This window comes from Lepidochelys olivacea, assembly GCF_965140295.1.
Source record: "Lepidochelys olivacea isolate rLepOli2 genome assembly, chromosome: 26".
Lineage (NCBI taxonomy): Eukaryota > Metazoa > Chordata > Testudines > Cheloniidae > Lepidochelys > Lepidochelys olivacea.
This window is the reverse complement of record NC_140436.1, coordinates 10,213,307-10,231,428: the sequence shown is the minus strand read 5'-3', so window position 1 is coordinate 10,231,428 and position 18,122 is coordinate 10,213,307. Positions and strand designations below refer to the sequence as shown.

Sequence of the window (18,122 nt, the reverse complement as noted above, 5' to 3'; positions counted from 1 at the left end):
GATGTCTTGGCTTGCTGTTTTAATCCCCAGCCTCATGGAGGATTGTGGTCCGTCAATACAGGCAGCCTCGGAGGCAATGGGAGAAGCGAAATCTGCTACCATCTAATGTGCTCTCTGTGCACTGCTCCTCACCCACCAATCTATGGTACTTGCATGGCCCCCATTATTTGAGCACCTCGTAATCTTTTTTTTGTATTTATTCTCACCGCACCCTTGTGAGGTAGGGCCAGGTTATTGTTCCCATTTTACAGATGGGGAACCGAGGCACAGAGAGACTGTGATTTACCCAGGTCTATGACAGACCACAGAACGGAGCCTAGGCCTTCCAGGTCCCAGGCTAATGGCCTAGCCGCTTGACCATCCGGCTTCTAACACTATGGTCCTGCTGTGAATTTTCATTACTTCAGAAAAAGCTTTCTAATGCCCAGAAAACCAAGTCCAGCAGGATTTAATGAGTGTGAGCCTTCTGCTTGGGGTGCAGTGCTGATTGGCAACCTCCTCGCTAACACAGTCTTAAGCCTTACCCATCACGGCAGCACGTAGAAACGCAGTTCAGTGATGGTCTCCAAGTTAAATCAAGCTGTGCCTGTGCCTTTTTGAGAAGGAACGTCAGGCCAGAGGAGTGTGTCCAGTGGGAGAGGCTAATGCTATACGCTTTAAGCCAGTGTTCTTTCTGTAATTGAATGACTAAGGCTATGTTCTAGCTGGAGGGACGCTTTGTACTCTCCAGTTTTGCTTACAGATTGCTCTTGGAGCCTGGCTTTTAGCTCTTCTTTTTTTTTTATGGTCTCGGACTATTTCTTCTGCAATGGGGTTCATGTGTCAAGTTTTGTTACGTATGGAGCTTTTGAAATAGCGACAGGAGGATTTTTGACCCCCATGGAAAACTGTAATGAAAATTAAATCTGTTTTGCTTGCAGTTTTACTGAGGGTTTTTTTTTTTTTTTTTTAAATTGGAGGGGGGTTATAATACAAAATACCCAATGCATTTTTTTTTTTTTGGACCAATTTTTGTTTTTAGTTGAATAGTCACTCACCTGTCGTTCTTATTTTTAAAAATGTTTGGTAGAAAATCGTGGGTTTTCTGCCGCCCCCCCTCCCCCATAAACCTAAATCAGCAATGGAGCTTTGCTGATTTACACCAGCTGAGGATCTGGTCCAAGATCTCACTCTGCTCTTAATTTGGATAATAATGATGCAATTGCAGAGACAGTTTGGGTGCCGCTGATTCCAGGGTCAGAGTTGTTTCTGCCGCAGATAACAGTCTGTTGGAGTGATGCGATGTAGCAAAATGTAATTAGCTGACAGCATCCTCTCCTCCCTTGTAATATGCCAGAGTCAGCTGTGATGTAACCTCATTAATGTGAGAAGCGCATAGCTCTCTAAATGGGCACATTAATCCTTCATTTCAAACTAAGCACAAAGCATTGTGCCCCACTCATTATCTTCCCATTAAACATTCATTTAGAATCATTTACACTCAAAGAAATAGACTGCCTACCACTAAAGCATTTACTGACTCTGCAGCCAAGTGCATGATGATCTATCCATTTCTAAGCAGCTCCACTTTCAAATATGCATGAGCGGGGTGACATTATGACCATGCAAAATGTGAATTCCTCCATATCGGAGGGGAGTGAGATGATTATATCCTTCATAAGGACTATTGGAATAGGACACAATTGCTTGATAAACTGTTGAGAAAGAGGCCCCTTTGTGTTACAGGCTTACAGACAGTGGGAGACAGTCCCTGTCCTGAATAGCTTACAGTCTCTAAGTTGTAGTTAAGGCTACGTTTATGGAGGTCATGGAATCTGCCACTTCCAGAGAGCTCTGTGACATTCTCTGCTTCAGCCCCAGGGGCTGCAGGATGCTGGAGCCAGGGGGCCATGGCAGGGTTCCACTGACGGGCAACAGCAGCGACAGGAGACAGGGGGCCCCCCTGCAAGGTTTCCGCGACAGGCGACAGCCTCATGCGAAGACAGGGGGACACCTCGGGCGAGCGGCTGGGGGTGTCCTATTGTCTCACTGGGAAATATGATCACCCTGCAGCTCCCAGCCTCCGTGGGTGGAGGGGGCCCCTCAGAAGTTTCCAGCTGCTGCAGGCTTTTGCTACAGCAAAAGTCACAGACAAGTCATGGCTTCCGTGAATTTATTTTTGTTGCCCATGACCTGTCTGTGCCTTTTACTACAAATAACCATGACAAAATCTTAGCCTTCGTTATAGTTAATCCAAAAGACCAGCCTTTCTTTTTAACTTCTAAGAACCTCTGTAAAGCAGGATCACTGGATTTGGTGCAACATTTACCACCCCATCCACTCCCTCGCACCTGTCGGTTGAGACTCAATGTGTGGGAGGAAGTTTGGTTGCTCAGTAGGTTTCCTTATACCGTGCCTTTCTTATAGTGCATAATGCCCTTCCAAATACGCTTTGCTGCTCCCAAGTATTTAATATCATTACCACAACTGAGTTTCCCATGAGTCTCAAATATGCTGATTAGGAAGGGCAAAGCCAAGAAATGGGGGAGTGCTAGGGCACACAGATCACTGTCTATCGCATAGCTTGATCATTCAATTGTGCAAATGTAACCCTCCTGGGTGTGGTGGTCTGTCCCATCTAGTGACACCGAGACCACGTAAAGAGAGAGAAAATGAGTCTGCTCTTCACCCTTAGCTGACAGTCAGTTGGCTCTTAGCTCATGCAGTAGAGGCGCATGCACTAAGCTCCAGGGGTTCCCGGTTCGATCCTGCCCGCCGACGACCGGGGTCTGTTGGCGTTACACAAACTGAAGAGGAGAAGACTGTGTCTGCAACCAGCTCATGGCTTCCTTCACTTGAATACGGTTGCGTGTTGGAATTTAGTAACAATGCAAAATAGTGGAATAACCGGCTCAAATGGAATGATTTAATCAAAGATTAATACAGCAATATCCAGGATACAGAAAGAAAACATACTTTACCACCCCTCTACATGATGAAGAAAAGGTAGTTTAGTCGCATCTTCCGTACTTAGTGGAATGCTGGCAGTATTCATTCCCAATTTAGCCCCCCAAAACTCTTTCCTTTTATAGGATGTGAGACTAAGAAATCTTTGTGGGGAGGGAAAAGTTACTTTCTCACAGTTATTTCACTCTGTGTTGTTTTCAGTATCTCATTTTTACCTCATTACGTATGGGATTTCTTTTATGGTTATCGCACTTGACCTGATTGATAAACTAAAGGGGATTTATAATCCAGACATTATTACTGACAGCTGTGGCAACCGGTACCTCTTAATGAGTTAACAACATCTCTCAGTGGGTCATTTATTTCATCACAGGAAAAGTCTGCAATAACAAATATTAATCACAGAACATAACTGTATCATACGCACCCTGTATATTACCTGGTCTTGTTAATTATAACACATATTAATAAGAATGTCCATTACTATAGAATCCAGAATCGTTCCCTGGACTAGGTTAAAGGAGTTAAAAGATTAGCATGGTCCTTTTATTTGGACACACATTAGCCCACTGTAAAACAAAGCACATGAGTTTGATAGAATAGATAAATGCCACTTGAGTTTATACGCACAAAGGATTTTGGTTAAAATAACAAAAGAATTATGGAAGTTTAACATACAGAAATCATAAGAGGTAAATAGTTACTGACAGGCACTCCCTCGTTGCCAGTAAATCAATGCAAGTTCATTGCACGGTAAGAGAAATAAAACTCATGAGGCAAAGCATTGCTACCCGACCAAAGGAACCGTGGATGGACAGAGCGAGGCTGCATGGTTGGCAGCAGAAATCCATTGCACACAAGTGGCTTATCACTCGCCACATGACCCTGGCGTACGCACTGGTGGCATTCTTTCCTTCGGATAGGCCCAGTTTGTTTTCAGTCAGACTCACCGTAACGTTAAAGCACTCGCTAACCAACGCGTCCTTGGTTGCGTTCGCCTCTAGAGACTGGAAGCACCGAGGGTAATAAACGCAATCGGGGAACTTTTTGAAGTTGTCGGTGTAATATCTGGCATCTTCGGGCTCTAGTTTGATGTCGAGCAACTGGCCGGTGTAACAGAGCGTGCCTGGAATCTTCACAGGCTCTTTTTTGGATGGCGGGCTGGGCTTATTAACGGGGGGAGGACTTTTATTCTGGTTTGCTTTCTTACTTGTTGAGCCGCCCCTCCTGCAAAGGGTGATATCGCTACAGAGCACCAGCAAAAGCATAGCCATCCAGCAGGTCACCATCCGGGTCCTTCCCATTCTGGAGGATCTGAAAGGGGAAGAGATTTGGATTATAAAGCCAGAAGGGACCATTGTGATGATCTAATCTGACCTCCTGCTGAACACAGGCCACAGAACAGCCCTCAAATAATGCCTGTTTGAACTATATGGTATATCTTCAGTAAAGCATCCGGTCTTGACTCAGAGAATGGCAACTGATGATGGCGAATCCTCCAGAGCGGCTGGCAACTTGATAATTTACCGTTGAATCTCACTGTTTTAAAAGATTTCCAGTTTGAGTTTGTCCAGCTTCTACTTCCAGCCATTGGATCTTCTTATGCTCTTTGTCTGCTAGATTGAAGAGCCCATGCAGGTACTTATAGCCTGTGATGGAGACGTCCCTTAACTTTCTCTTAAACTAAATATTTTGAGCTCCTTGAGCCGGTCACTATAAGGCATGTTTTCCAATCCTTTCATAACTCTCACGGCTCTTCCTGAACCCTCTCCACTTCCACAATGTCCTCCTTGGATTAACAGTCATTCTTAACACCCTAATCTATTTTCTATAGATACGGCCTCAATCCCAACACCCTGTAAACTTTGGAGGGGATCAGAATCCTCGCCTGCATCCAGACCTGAATTTTGCAAAGGTTCCTAACTTTATAATTGACAAAACCAACCCTCTTGTCCCAAATGCTCCCCAACCGTTTTTGGAAGAGGAGGGGGAACAACTCTGGATCCAAATTCTCCAGCATGTCAACTCCATGACATTATGCAGTTTGGGCAAGCCGTTTGACTGCCAGGGTAAGAATGGGGAAAAACAACCAGGGGAAGCTGCCAACATTTAGGTGACAAATAATCATATGCAGATAGTGCTCTTCAACCAGAAGTCTCAAAGGACTTTATTCTGACGCATCACAAGCCTCCAGTATTACCCAGAGGCTGTGTAAGAGCAGCCAGATACTTCCTTTTGGCTGGAGGAAAGATGGTTGAATGGTTACAGCACCAGCCTGGAACTTGGGACCCGAGTTCAATTCCCCTGCTCTGCCACAGATTTCCGGGTTGATTTAAATCACTTTCCATCTTTGGGCCCTGTAGAATGGGGATAGTCACACTGCCTTGCCCCACAGGGGTGTTGTGACCTGCCCGGAAATGAAAGTAGTGGGGGCCATTTAAGCACGAAAGGTAGAGCGGCAGTTGCACGGTGCAGTAGACTGTGGGCAAAGGTACCTTCGTGTAAGTAGCCAGAGCGATATTTCCATTTTACATATGGGGAAACTGAGGCATAGGTTAAAGACAATGGTTGCTATTTTCAAAATGACCTCGGCGATTTAGATGCTTTTCCCCATTGAGATTTAAGGAGGGAGTTCAGGGCTTTTCTAACTTCTAAGTATTTTGGAATTAACGCCTAACGAACTAGGCTGCCATAAGAGCGTTCTTTGTCTGCTGCAAAAGGAGAACTAAGAATATTGAACAGGGCTCTCCAGGAATACATTGGTCCCACTGACTTCAATGGGCTTTGGATCAGGTGCATGTTAGTTTTTAATGACCCTTTGCTGTTCTCCACCTAACCCTGTTTACTTCAGAACCCACCGTGTTTTGGGAATTGCTTTGGGGTAAGAAATAACTAATAGCCACAACCCATATTGTGCCACTGGATATCAAGCAGAACTCCTCCCCTCCCCCCACTGATATCAATGGGGGTGGGGGGAATCTGCTTAAAACTCAATCCATTGGATCCATCATAATAAGTTTTGAAACTGTTCATGCTCACGGTGTGGAAATGGAGTTTTCTGAGCATGCAGGACCTGATCCAATGGGAGACCTTCCATTGACTTGGGTGGGCTTTGCGTCAGGTCCCAACTCATTCTATGCTAATAGGAAGGCTGTTTTATGATCACAGGATGTTGCCTTTTTGTAAGGCTTCACTTTCAGTGGAAAGTAACAAGTAGCCGCTTTCCAGCTAGGCTCATAGAGCAAGGTTCGTAGCTTGCAGCCCCGACAAATTGTTCCACAGTACGTTACAGCTTCTTCCTGTGGAAAGTGTGTGTGGATGTTTTGTTCATCGCAGAAATCTGTGGGTAACGTTTTTTTAAAAAAGGCTGTCAAATCAAGCTCCTCATTGAATCAATTCTGTGGACCCAGCTAAGGGTACTCAGATGTACTGCTTAGCGTTGTCTCCGAAGGCTCCACATAAAAGAGAAAAAGGAAGTAAAATGTGTGCCATTACACACTCTTTCTCCCTCTCCTATCTCCCTCTTAGCTATGTACCCACAACCATGCATTCGGCTCAAATGTCTACGTTTGGGTGGGTTTTTTTTTTTTTTTGCCAACCAATCTTGCTCACCAGAGTGGCAGGCTAGAATGGAAAGCTCAACAAGAGACGACCGTGTGGAGATCAGGGTGATGGGCGCATTTTGAATACCTGGACAGACAGAGTATTGTGTATATGTATCCTGTAGGTTAGCTTGAAACACACAGAAGATGGAATGGGTGGATGCTTCTATGCTTTCCTATTTTTTTCCTGACCTCTGGTTCGAGCAGAGGAATTGGGTTCTGTTCCCCAGCTCTCCCATTGGTTTTCTCTGACCGTGGGTACATCATTTAACCTCCCTGAGCCTTAGTTTCTCCATGTTTGTTTCTTGTCTTGCAGGGGCATGGTGGCAGTGGATGATGGTAAGCCACTTTGGGATCCTGAGACAGGCAAGGTGGTATTATTGAGGGGGGAATGCAGTGCTGCCGGTGTATTTCTGTAGAGCCAAATCATGTCGTGTTTACTCCGGCAAAACTCTGACTGAGAGGCGGTGGGAATACTAGGATAGAGTGAGGAGCGGGTTAGAACAGAAAGATTGAGCTCGTCCATAAATGGACCATTCAGCCCAAAGAAGAGATCACAAGCATGAGCAAGCTTGTGACTGTGATACATTTTTCCCCCCCCTGTGAGGCTAAATTCAGCAACGAAACCCACCAGATAGATTTTTTTCTTTTTTGGTAGGTGCTTTGTGGTTTTCCCCGTCAATATGGTACTACATACTGCTAGATTTGCTTCTATCTAAACTAGCAGATGAATAGAACTCTCTTCCTTTCCAGGAAAAGAATCTATAGATACAAGGTTTGGAAACTCAATGGAAAGGTCATTTAGGGTCCAACATGCAACTATACCCATTAAAAACATTATCTATGATAGTTTTCATATCCCAGAGCAATAAACATTGCTTGGGCTGGAAGAAACAGACAGTTCTTTTAGGATCTCACCGTGCAGATATCAGGTAACTTATCTGACAGCATGTCTAATAATCATCCAGATAAGAGAGCTTGAAGTGAATTCTTGTCCTTGTTACATCAATGCAATTCCTCTTTGCTTCGAGATCAGTCTTTGGGTCGTGAATTATTGCAGATCCATCAGCAGTCCCTTTTATCCAGGTCACTTTGGAGTAACTGAAAACAAATGATGGTTACATAGCTCTGCAATTCACAATACAGGACGGAGTGAGAAGTTATTAAACAACAAATGTAAATGGCAAAATCCTATGCAAACACGAATGAAAATAAGTGATAAAAATCTGTGCCGGATGTTGGTAATCACTCACCTTTCTGCTAGAGAGTTGCAGGTTGTTTTTTGGGGGAAGTGCAGGTCTCGATAGCAGCTGCCAAGCTGACTCTCTCAACCTATATAGCAGTAGGTGGGGTATGTTCATTTCCAAATATGGCAAATTATTTCTCTCTGAGTGTCTGAGAGCATCATCTGTTCCCCTCCCTTCCTCCCCCTTCAAGGTTTGATTTGCCTCTTGTGAAATAGTCCATTTTCCTGTACATGTTAGAGATGAACTGAGCTGTGCAGTTTGTATTTGAACTGTAAGCTCTGTAGGGACAAGGACAGACTTTTTGTACAGCGCCCAGCACAGTGATCCATTATTAGGGCCTACAGGTGCTCTTGCAATACAAATAATATCTAGACCTGGATCTGCATCTGAACTTGGCCAAACTTCCAGGGCAGTTGGGTTGAGTATCCGAGTTCAGATCGTGCCTAAAAAGAGGCTCAGCTGCTGTGATGATGGGTGCCGTATAAAACCTTAAGATCGATCGATAGACGCCATGAGTGCAGGGGCCTGGATGGCCACTCGTGGTCCCTTCCAGTCCTATGATTCCATGCAGATCTGAGTTGTAAAATTTGGGGCCTGGCTCCTGAAAAGCCCTAAATTCTGAGAAGCATTCAGATCTGTCTTCTGATTTGTGGCCCGTCTCCAATAAGCACACACACAGTAAACACAGATTGTGTCGAGAATCTCAACACTTCTGTTTGGGAGGTAGGTGGGAAAGGGGATATTTTGATCTTCGGTTCTGGTTTGGTCCATTTCTACGTAGTTAGGCCATCGGCATGATTCAAACTTTTAACCTGCCTTTGACAAATTGGGGGTGGTTGGATCCAGGAATTAGTTGGGACCTATCTCTACGATAAACTAAACCTTTCATTCAGAAACCGAATTCTAGATGGTTAGAGATGGCACCACTTTACACGGTAAATGCAAGACATTTAGGAATCAGATTTTCAGGACAGAAAAGACTTATGTGATCATGTGTCCAACAGGAGGCAGTTCAAGAACTTCTTCTCTTCTGGTTGGGCATGGAAGCTCTAGGTTCATACAGCTTTTCTAGTAATAAAGATTCGTCGAAGTCAAGCAAATGGCAGGCTCAAAGCAAGTTCTTTGGGTTTGAAACAGGGGTTCTCTGTCTCCTGGATGCTGCTTGGTGTTATAGAAGATATAATCAAGTAAAGAATTGTGAGAATGCAAATAATCAAAGAACTCAGAAAATGCAGTGTGTGCCAGAAATGAAGTCCACTGGCCATAATCTCGGATGTGTGGTTTTACGGTGTTCCTGACAATTCGTGATATTCATAGCTCCTTTCCCCAACACTTTGCACATGTAGGAGAACATGGAGAACTGGAAAACATACTAGTAACACTTAAATCTCCCCACACCTCTATGAGCATTGTTACATCCCTCTAAAGATGGGGAGACTCAGGCACATGGAGGTTGAGCCCCATATTTTCAAATGTGCCCCTTAACTTCCAGGGGCCAAATCCAAGACATGAGTTTCACATGCACAGAGTATTTGGACCTCCCAGTGACTTAATTTTGGTGGTGCGGGTGTCAAGTGCCTCTTAAATTCAGGATTTAGGTGTCTCATGCTCTGCTCTGAAAATTAGCAGGCACATCTCAGCTTGGGCCTGAGATCACACAGGAAATCAATGAGCAGGCCAGGAATAGCACCCAGGAGTCCCGGTTCCCAGTATACTGCTCTAAGCATTGGAGCACCTCCCCAGTTCCCAGTAAGCTGGCTAGTACCAGCCAAACTTCCAGATCCCTGCCAGCTTCTAATAGCTGAGTATAAAACACAGAGAGAGGTAAAAGCATCTCTTTATAAATCAACTGCTAGCCCAAACAGCCAGTGTAACTAGTTAAGCGTCAAATTCTCTTGCTGAACAGACGTGGTTTTCTGCCTTTCTTGTAATTTAAACTGCTAACCCGAGCTGTAATGGATTTCCTAGTAAAGGAAAACTCCAGTGTAAAATTACAAAAAGAAAAGGAGTACTTGTGGCACTTTAGAGATTAACCAATTTATTTGAGCGTGAGCTTTCGTGAGCTACAGCTCACTTCATCGGATGCATACCGTGGAAACTGCAGCAGACTTTACATATACACAGAGAATATGAAACAATACCTCCTCCCACCCCACTGTCTTGCTGGTAATAGCTTATCTAAAGTGATCATCAGGTTGGGCCATTTCCAGCACAAATCCAGGTTTTCTCATCAGCAAGACAGTGGGGTGGGAGGAGGTATTGTTTCATATTCTCTGTGTATATATAAAGTCTGCTGCAGTTTCCACGGTATGCATCCGATGAAGTGAGCTGTAGCTCACGAAAGCTCATGCTCAAATAAATTGGTTAGTCTCTAAGGTGCCACAAGTACTCCTTTTCTTTTTGCGAATACAGACTAACACGGCTGTTACTCTGAAACCTGTAAAATTACAATACTTCTGATCATTGCATAGGATTTCAAAGCGTTGAATTCTGTCCTTCGCTAAACGCAAGATGATGCTTTAGATATCCGTGGGAATTGCACTGAAAATTACTAATGTCCCTACCCTGTAGCCCTTAGCGGAGCTGGTCAAAGAGCAGATTCTTTTTTTTTTTTTGGTCCACAGGCCATTCTGAAAACATCAGTTTGGGGAGAATGAAACTTCATTTCTTCGTATGTAGTGTTGATAACGATGATGGGTCTTGTGGGGACAGGTCGTGAAGGGCTTTTAATGGGAGGACAAGTAGTTGGGGTGTGATGCTGTGGAGACGGGAGTCTAAAGAGAGTGGTCTGGAAACAGTGATCGGCGAGGAAAATGACCTTTGCAACTACCCCCGAAGGCAGCCGATGAAGCGAGCTGTAGCTCACGAAAGCTTAGGCTCAAATAAACTGGTTAGTCTCTAAGGTGCCCTAAGTCCTCCTTTTCTTTTTACACCCTGAATGGTGGTCAAGGCCAAAGAGAAAGTGTTGCTGTAATGGAGACATGAGGCCGTGAGAACTGTCTCTTTGCTAAAGCCATTAAAAAAAAAAATCCCACAGAAAGAATGTAATTGTCATATTTCCTAGGACTCTCCTGTGAAGGGAATTTTGTCTGAGGAAGAGCTATAAAAGATTTGCCCTGCACTGAACACAGCTCCTCTTTCTATCCATAGTCACACCCAGCAGCTGAGTTACAGATGATGTCGCTGCCTTTATGTAAGAAGTTTCTTGCTCTTGTGACTTTCTCTCCATCCTAATGTTGTTTGTCTATTTTTATTTTTAAAGCTTGAGAGGTTTCATGTCCAGTGGATCCAATCCATTCATCATTAGTCATTCTGAAATAATTAAACATAACCCCGAGCCAAGAACACATTTATGCGGGACGTGATCGGCAATTTCAATAATTACCAAATTACAGTAAGTGCTTTTTTGAAAAAAAGCATTTTGATTAATTTTTCCTTTTAGCCCTGTCTTGTACTACTCAAGTGGGCAGCAATCTTCATTGCGGCCAGTGTCTGGTATGGATTTAAAGATGAACCATTCTGACAGAACGCCTAAAGCTGCCAAAAGAAATATCGGTCCTCTCCCCCAGCCCTCTGCCTTTAGCAGGGCCGGCTCCAGGCCCCAGCGTTCCAAGCAGGTGCGTGGGGCGGCAGTCAGAAAGGGGCGGCAGAGTTTCCGCGGCGGTGGCAATTCGGCGGCAGCGTCTCTCTCTCTCTCTCCTGCCAGCCGCGGCGGCAATTTGGCGGCGACTGGTTTTTTCACTGCTTGGGGTGGCAAAAACGGTAGAGCCGGCCCTGGCCTTTCGACTTGGAAGCTTTCACAGAACAAATATACATAGTAGCGAATCAAGCCCAACATCAAAATTATTTTAAATAAAAATGTTTGACTATATTTTTAGATTTTTTTTTTTTTTTTTTTTTAAAGCCAGAAGGGACCATTATGATCATCTCGTCTGAACTCCTACGAGAGACAGGCCCAGGGAATTTCACCAATTTGATCATCTGATCCAAGGCTCACTGAACTCAGTAGACTCTTTCCATTGACCTCAATGGAGATTGGATCAGGTTTTCATTGACAAATGCTCTGACTTGTTGAGCACCCTCTGTTTCTGCTGAAGGCAATGGGAGTTGACAGTGCTCAGGACCGTGCAGAATCACACTCTTACTGACCGGTTGATTCCTTCAGCATTTTCAGTTTCCTTTGCTGCAGGTAATAGAGAGGAAGGATGGTGTAGTGGTTTAGGCAGTAGCCTGGAACTTGACTCTCGCCCAGTTCCCTGCTTCACTATAGATCATAAAATATCAGGGTTGGAAGGGACCTCAGGAGGTCATCTAGTCCAACCCCCTGCTCAAAGCAGGACCAATCCCCAATTTTTGCCCCAGATCCCGAAATGAACTCACAACCCTGGGTTTAGCAGGCCAATGCTCAAACCACTGAGCTATCCCTCCCCATGTCCTGTGGGATCTTGGGCAAGTCACTTGGGGCTCAAGTTTCAAAGGTATTTCTGTTTCAGAGTAGCAGCCGTGTTAGTCTGTATCCACAAAAAGAACAGGAGGACTTGTGGCACCATAGAGACTAACACATTTATTTGAGCGTAAGCTTTTGTGGGCTACAGCCCACTTCATCAGATGCATAGAATGGAACATAGAATAAGAAGACACACACACACACACGCGCGCGCGTGCCTTATAAGATAGATAGATATTCTTACTCTATGACAGGTTTCAGAGTAACAGCCGTGTTAGTCTGTCTTTGCAAAAAGGAAAGGAGGACTTGTGGCACCTTAGAGACTAACCAATTTGTTTGAGCATGAGCTTTCGTGAGCTACAGCTCACTTCATCTTACTCTGTTATCTATCTTATAAGGGGTGTGTGTGTGTGTATATATCTATATCTATATATCTTCTTATTCTATGTTCCATTCTATACATCTGATGAAGTAGGCTGTAGCCCACGAAAGCTTACGCTCAAATAAATTTGTTAGTCTCTAAGGTGCCATAAGAACTCCCCTTTTTTAAAGGTATTTAGGTGCTTCACTCCCATAGCTGGGAACTGGGCAGAGCACAGACTTGAAGCTGGGTCTCTCACATGCCAAGTGAGTGCCTCATCAGTGGATTATTCTGGGGTGGGTCTCTCTCTGGTTTTCATGAATAGTTTTGAAAGATCTTGGCTACATCCAGATGTGGAACAGATGTTTTTCCAATCTCAAATTTTCCTGGGGACAGGACCAGTTTCTCACCCAGCTCTGATATTGCTACTGACCTCCTTTTGTAAAGTCCTCTGATGAAAAGCACTGGAGACGGGCTAACTGGTATCATTTATAAAGCAAGCCCAGGTCTGTGTTGACAAGGTAACTCTCTGTCAGAGGTAGCTGGCAATAGATTCCAAATGCAATTTATTTTTATGGCAGTATCGCCCACAGGCTTCAAGCAGGGCCCAACGAGTTAAGCAAATACTCAGAATAAAGCACGATTCTCTGCACCAAGGAGCTCACACTGTGATTTGAGACAAAACTCAAGCAGGCAGGGAGCATGCATGCAACTGCACAATTACATAGATTAGGCGTTGCCTACTTTGGTCCAGAACCCAAAGCAAGCTGAGGATGCCCTGTGGGGCATATGGGTTGCCCCCTGAGAGGCCAGATGGTGATAACACCATTGTCATCTCTGGGACACTCCACCAGGGAAGGGCAGCTGTAAGTTCTGGTGAATTCTACTTGTGGAATACTACCCCTGGGAGATACGCTGCTTGTGTCTCTTGGGCAGCCTACCCCTGCTCCTCCACAGCTAGTCTCATGGGTTTGTCTACATTGCCCACTAAGCCCAGGCTCTGACTTCAGGTGTGAGCCCAAGCCCTCTTTCCTTCAACACACACATCAGTCTGACTCGGGTCATCAAGCAGTCAGGACCTGGGTTAGGACCCAGCTGTTGGGAGGCGGGGGGAGATCAGAGGCTGAGTCTTGCTGTGACTCCGGTCCGAGCCCTGTCATTTTGCAGTGTGGATGCAGCTCAAGTAGCAGACCCGAGTCAGAGGGTCTGCATGGCACAGTACGGACATGTTAGTGCGGCTGTGAGACCCTGGTCCCGCGCTTGTAAACCCAAGTTTACAATGCAGTGTAAACACGCAAGCACAGGCCTGGAAAGCCTGGGTCCCACATTGTGGGATGTGCTGGCTGGCTCTTGGGTCCCTCCGTGACACCTTGCACCACAGTTCCCCTTTGCCATGTGACTTTCCGGAACAGACTTTGTGCTGCCAGTGGCTCAGGACCCAGATTTCTATTTATGGAAGCCAAGAATTAACCCAGGCCGTAAAACATGTTGGAAGTGCTAAGTCTTCCTTTTGAACAATCTACATTGATTAAGAAGCAGAAGCCTGGGTTGGCTTCCCCTGGTGTCCAAATATTACAATTGCATTTCACCTGGTCCATTGCATCCACGGCAGCATAAGCACAGTTCAGTTGCAATTGTTGTTGAGTCCTGATTTCGAGAAGTGCTGAGCACCCACAATTATGGGAGCTGCAGATGCTCGGTATCTGTTGAAAACCAGGCCTTAAGTGTATCAAGTCGTAGGTTGTTTACATCCCCCATGAAGAGTTTACAAAATAAGACTTGGCAAAGAGACTAAGGAAAAACCATAAATGAAGTAGCCTGACCAGACACCGAGTTCTGGGGGTGCAATTCAGACCAGTGAGGGGTTGTGTCACCTTCGAGAAATGATGTTTGCCGCTCCTTTGAAAGAAACTACATCAGCAGCTTTACCACTTACTGGAGTTAAGAAACACTTAAACATTAAACATTTTAATCAAAGCACTGGATTAAAAAGTAAAACAAGTTCATTAAACATACTTTAAGTGATATCAAAGGGAAGAGAGAGAGAGTTTAGAAAGCGTTACAACCAAACAAAAGTAGGAATATGCTTCTAAGACTAAAATTTTAATTTCAGCCAGTTACAATCTGCTTAAGCAGGTTTCTCGCCAAAAATCAACCTCCAGAGACTTCAACCGCATCTTTCTGGGATCTCGAGAGCTCTGACCTCTTTAGCCTCTCAAGTGATGGATAACTTAGAGGTTCCCTTAATATCCAGTAAACCTTTGCAATGCACCACTCTAAGTTCATTGACTTGGCTTCAAGAGGCAGAGGTTTCCTGGGGGTGCCATCTCCATTTCCCCCTGAAGATGGTTAAGAGGTCCTCTTTCCCCACTTGCTCTCATGATGGCTGTGTTTACCTTGCATGTAAACATGTCTTCATTGTCTCTGCCTGATGACCAGGCTCCTTTTGTGTTCAAGACCTGGGCAGACCTGTTTTATAATTCGTTCAAATACAGACTTTCAAACACCACCTCAGAGAACATCCATAATACCACATATATCATTGTGAAATATATGTATTAATACTTTCATCACCAGTGTGTCATTAGTTTTCCAACAATATATTGCAGAACGTGACCCCAATGCCGTGGACAGCTCACAATCTAAATAGACTAAACTCCATTACCTCTTGAAAGGCGTTGATCCTGGTTGTAGCAAAGACCTGCTCCTTGAGCCATCTCCTGGTGGGTACTTGCAATCAGATGCCACCCACACTGAAGGATGCCACTGTACCCTCTGAAGCAGACAGCTGATGGATCTTTTACTGTAGATGGCCCTGTAGACAGGCATTCACTCCCCTCCCCCTGAAACTGGTCTTGTCTCTCTCCCGTCAAGGCTCAGTGGGCACAGCTGACCCATGCAGGGAAATAAATGGCAGCCTAAATGGGTGCATTGGTCCAGCGGTGTGGATCGGAGTGCCCAATCGGGATGTGACGGGGTATTTAGAATGACCATTGTCAGTCCTATATTTATCCTCTTTTCTTTTAAACTAGACTCCTCATGGGTGTGTAGTTTCGAGGCTCGTATTTTTATTCTGTTCAACAGCCGCACAACGGGGATGGAGCGCGTTGTATCAACCAGGCAAGGTACTAACAAGCTTCAACAGGACTTTATTTTCAAAAGTGGCAACCTCTTTACCAAGCTGCTGCTGCACCCTACACCAAGCTGCTGCTGCACCCTATGTAGCTTTCTCCCTGCCTCTCAACTCCTCCTCCTTCCTTCCTGTTTCCTGTCCTTTCAGACTCCCAACAGCCAGTGCTCCCAATTCTAATAATTACAAGCAACATCTAAATGCCACAGAGTGCTGCTTATTATCATTGCATTTACTATCGGCAGGTAGTGGGGACAAGCCAGGGATAGGCTGAACTCTACCTTTCCTGTCTGTTGCTTCCTTAATTCAGTATCTAGCTTATCCCCGAGCCCAAGAACCACATGGGAAAGTTTGTAAAGCTGGATCTCACCCCCAATTGACCAGCAGATGGCGATAAAGCAACAATAAAGTATTTAGACAATTAACTATTTCAGGGCAGGTGATTTTTACCTATGTAGCCAGTGACATGCTGGCTAGAGAATTCTAATAGGCGATGTCTTCCACCTCGTACTAAACCAGGGAGAGATGGAGAGACTCATTCAATAAATCTAGAGGACAAACGAAAGAGGCTTCTGTAATACCGGCTGCGTCAGAGAGGAAAAATGCTTTCTTCCGCCATGCGGATGGTTTTTGCGTTTTGGAGAAATTCAGTTCAGAATGGTGTTTGGATTTGAACATGGCGGTGGTGGTATAACTAATGGAGGACATAACGTACAACCTTTTCCAATTCTTCTTGGGGTGGGAATAAAAAAAATAATTAAAAAAAGGAGAGAGAATTTAGTCCTTTATTTTCTAGTATAAGTTTAATTATCCTGGTTCTCGCCTGAATTCTCTTTTAGAGCTTGGGAGTAAAATAGGTTTTCTATTTTTTTTAAATTGTGAAACATTTTGAACACTTCTATGTCCCTCTCATGCCGCAGGGTTTGAAAACGAAGGATTGAATGTTGAAAACTTCCCGTTTCAAAAACTTTCATTCCCCCCCCCCACGCCCCTTTCCCTTTTTTCCAATTTGTCAATGGGGAGGGAAAATGACTTTTTTTTTTTTTCAATTTTAAGTTTAATAGAAAAATAAATAAATAATTAAAAACCCTTTCTTTTTTTTAAAAAAATACCTTTTTTCAATGGTAAAAATGCTTTGGAGATTGGCTCAAAAATGATCGGTTGGAAAACAGTGATTCAACAGAATCAAAACATTCGATGGGCACGTGTTGAATGGGACAAAATTTCATTTTGGGTTGGGGGAGGAGTCAAGATGTTTTCATTTAAATTTATTTATCATACAAAAGTTGAAATTTTCAAGTGGAAAAGAAGCATTTTGAGGTTATCGAAAGGAACTCTTCTGTTCCACAGCGAATTCCATGATTTTCCACTCCTTGTTCCAAAGCACAACGAAAACTAACTTCAAAACTGTGGACTTTCCTGCGGGATGGAAACTGTGACTGATGAAGGGTGGTGCAGGGGGAGTGGATTGGGGTCTGAGTGGTGGGGGAGGCATTTTTCCCCTTCCACCTCTTACCCTCTTCTTTGTCATTAGCCCAGGGCACTTCACTTTCCTGGAAAGGCTGCTGTCGTGAGGATGGGGAGCTGAGTGGGTGAGGTGGCAGTAGGCCAGAGTAGCTGACGGGGTGGTACTAGCCCTTTAAATTACCTTGATGCTGGGGGATGGAGAGAGAGAGAGAGAAACAGCCGGTGTCAAGTGGAGTGCCCCAGGGGTCGGTCCTGGGGCCGGTTTTGTTCAATATCTTCATAAATGATCTGGAGGATGGTGTAGATTGCACTCTCAGCAAATTTACGGATGATACTAAACTGGGAGGAGTGGTAGATACGCTGGAGGAGAGGGATAGGACACAGAAGGACCTAGACAAATTGGAGCATTGGGCCAAAAGAAATCTGATGAGGTTCAATAAGGATAAGTGCAGGGTCCTGCACTTAGGACGGAAGAATCCAATGCACCGCTACAAACTAGGGGCCGAATGGCTAGGCAGCAGTTCTGCGGAAAAGGACCTAGGGGTGACAGTGGATGAGAAGCTGGATATGAGTCAACAGTGTGCCCTTGTTGCCAAGAAGGCCAATGGCATTTTGGGATGTATAAGTAGGGGCATAGCGAGCAGATCGAGGGACGTGATCGTTCCCCTCTATTCGACATTGGTGAGGCCTCATCTGGAGTACTGTGTCCAGTTTTGGGCCCCACACTACAAGAAGGATGTGGATAAATTGGAGAGAGTCCAGCGAAGGGCAACAAAAATGATTAGGGGTCTAGAACACATGACTTATGAGGAGAGGCTGAGGGAGCTGGGATTGTTTAGCCTGCAGAAGAGAAGAATGAGGGGGGATTTGATAGCTGCTTTCAACTACCTGAAAGGGGGTTCCAAAGAGGATGGCTCTAGAC

General features: G+C 44.8%; 1 protein-coding gene across 1 annotated transcript; it reads right to left on the bottom strand.

Moving 5' to 3' along the window:
* Positions 1-3,644: 3,644 nt before the first annotated feature.
* On the bottom strand, positions 3,645-7,875 carry PRND (prion like protein doppel). Its single transcript, XM_084615417.1, has 2 exons — positions 7,802-7,875; positions 3,645-4,260 (listed from the first exon to the last, which is right to left on the bottom strand). The coding sequence occupies exon 2, from the start codon at positions 4,248-4,250 to the stop codon at positions 3,690-3,692; it is 561 nt and encodes a 186-aa protein (XP_084471543.1). The 5' UTR covers positions 4,251-4,260; positions 7,802-7,875; the 3' UTR covers positions 3,645-3,689.
* Positions 7,876-18,122: the final 10,247 nt, after the last annotated feature.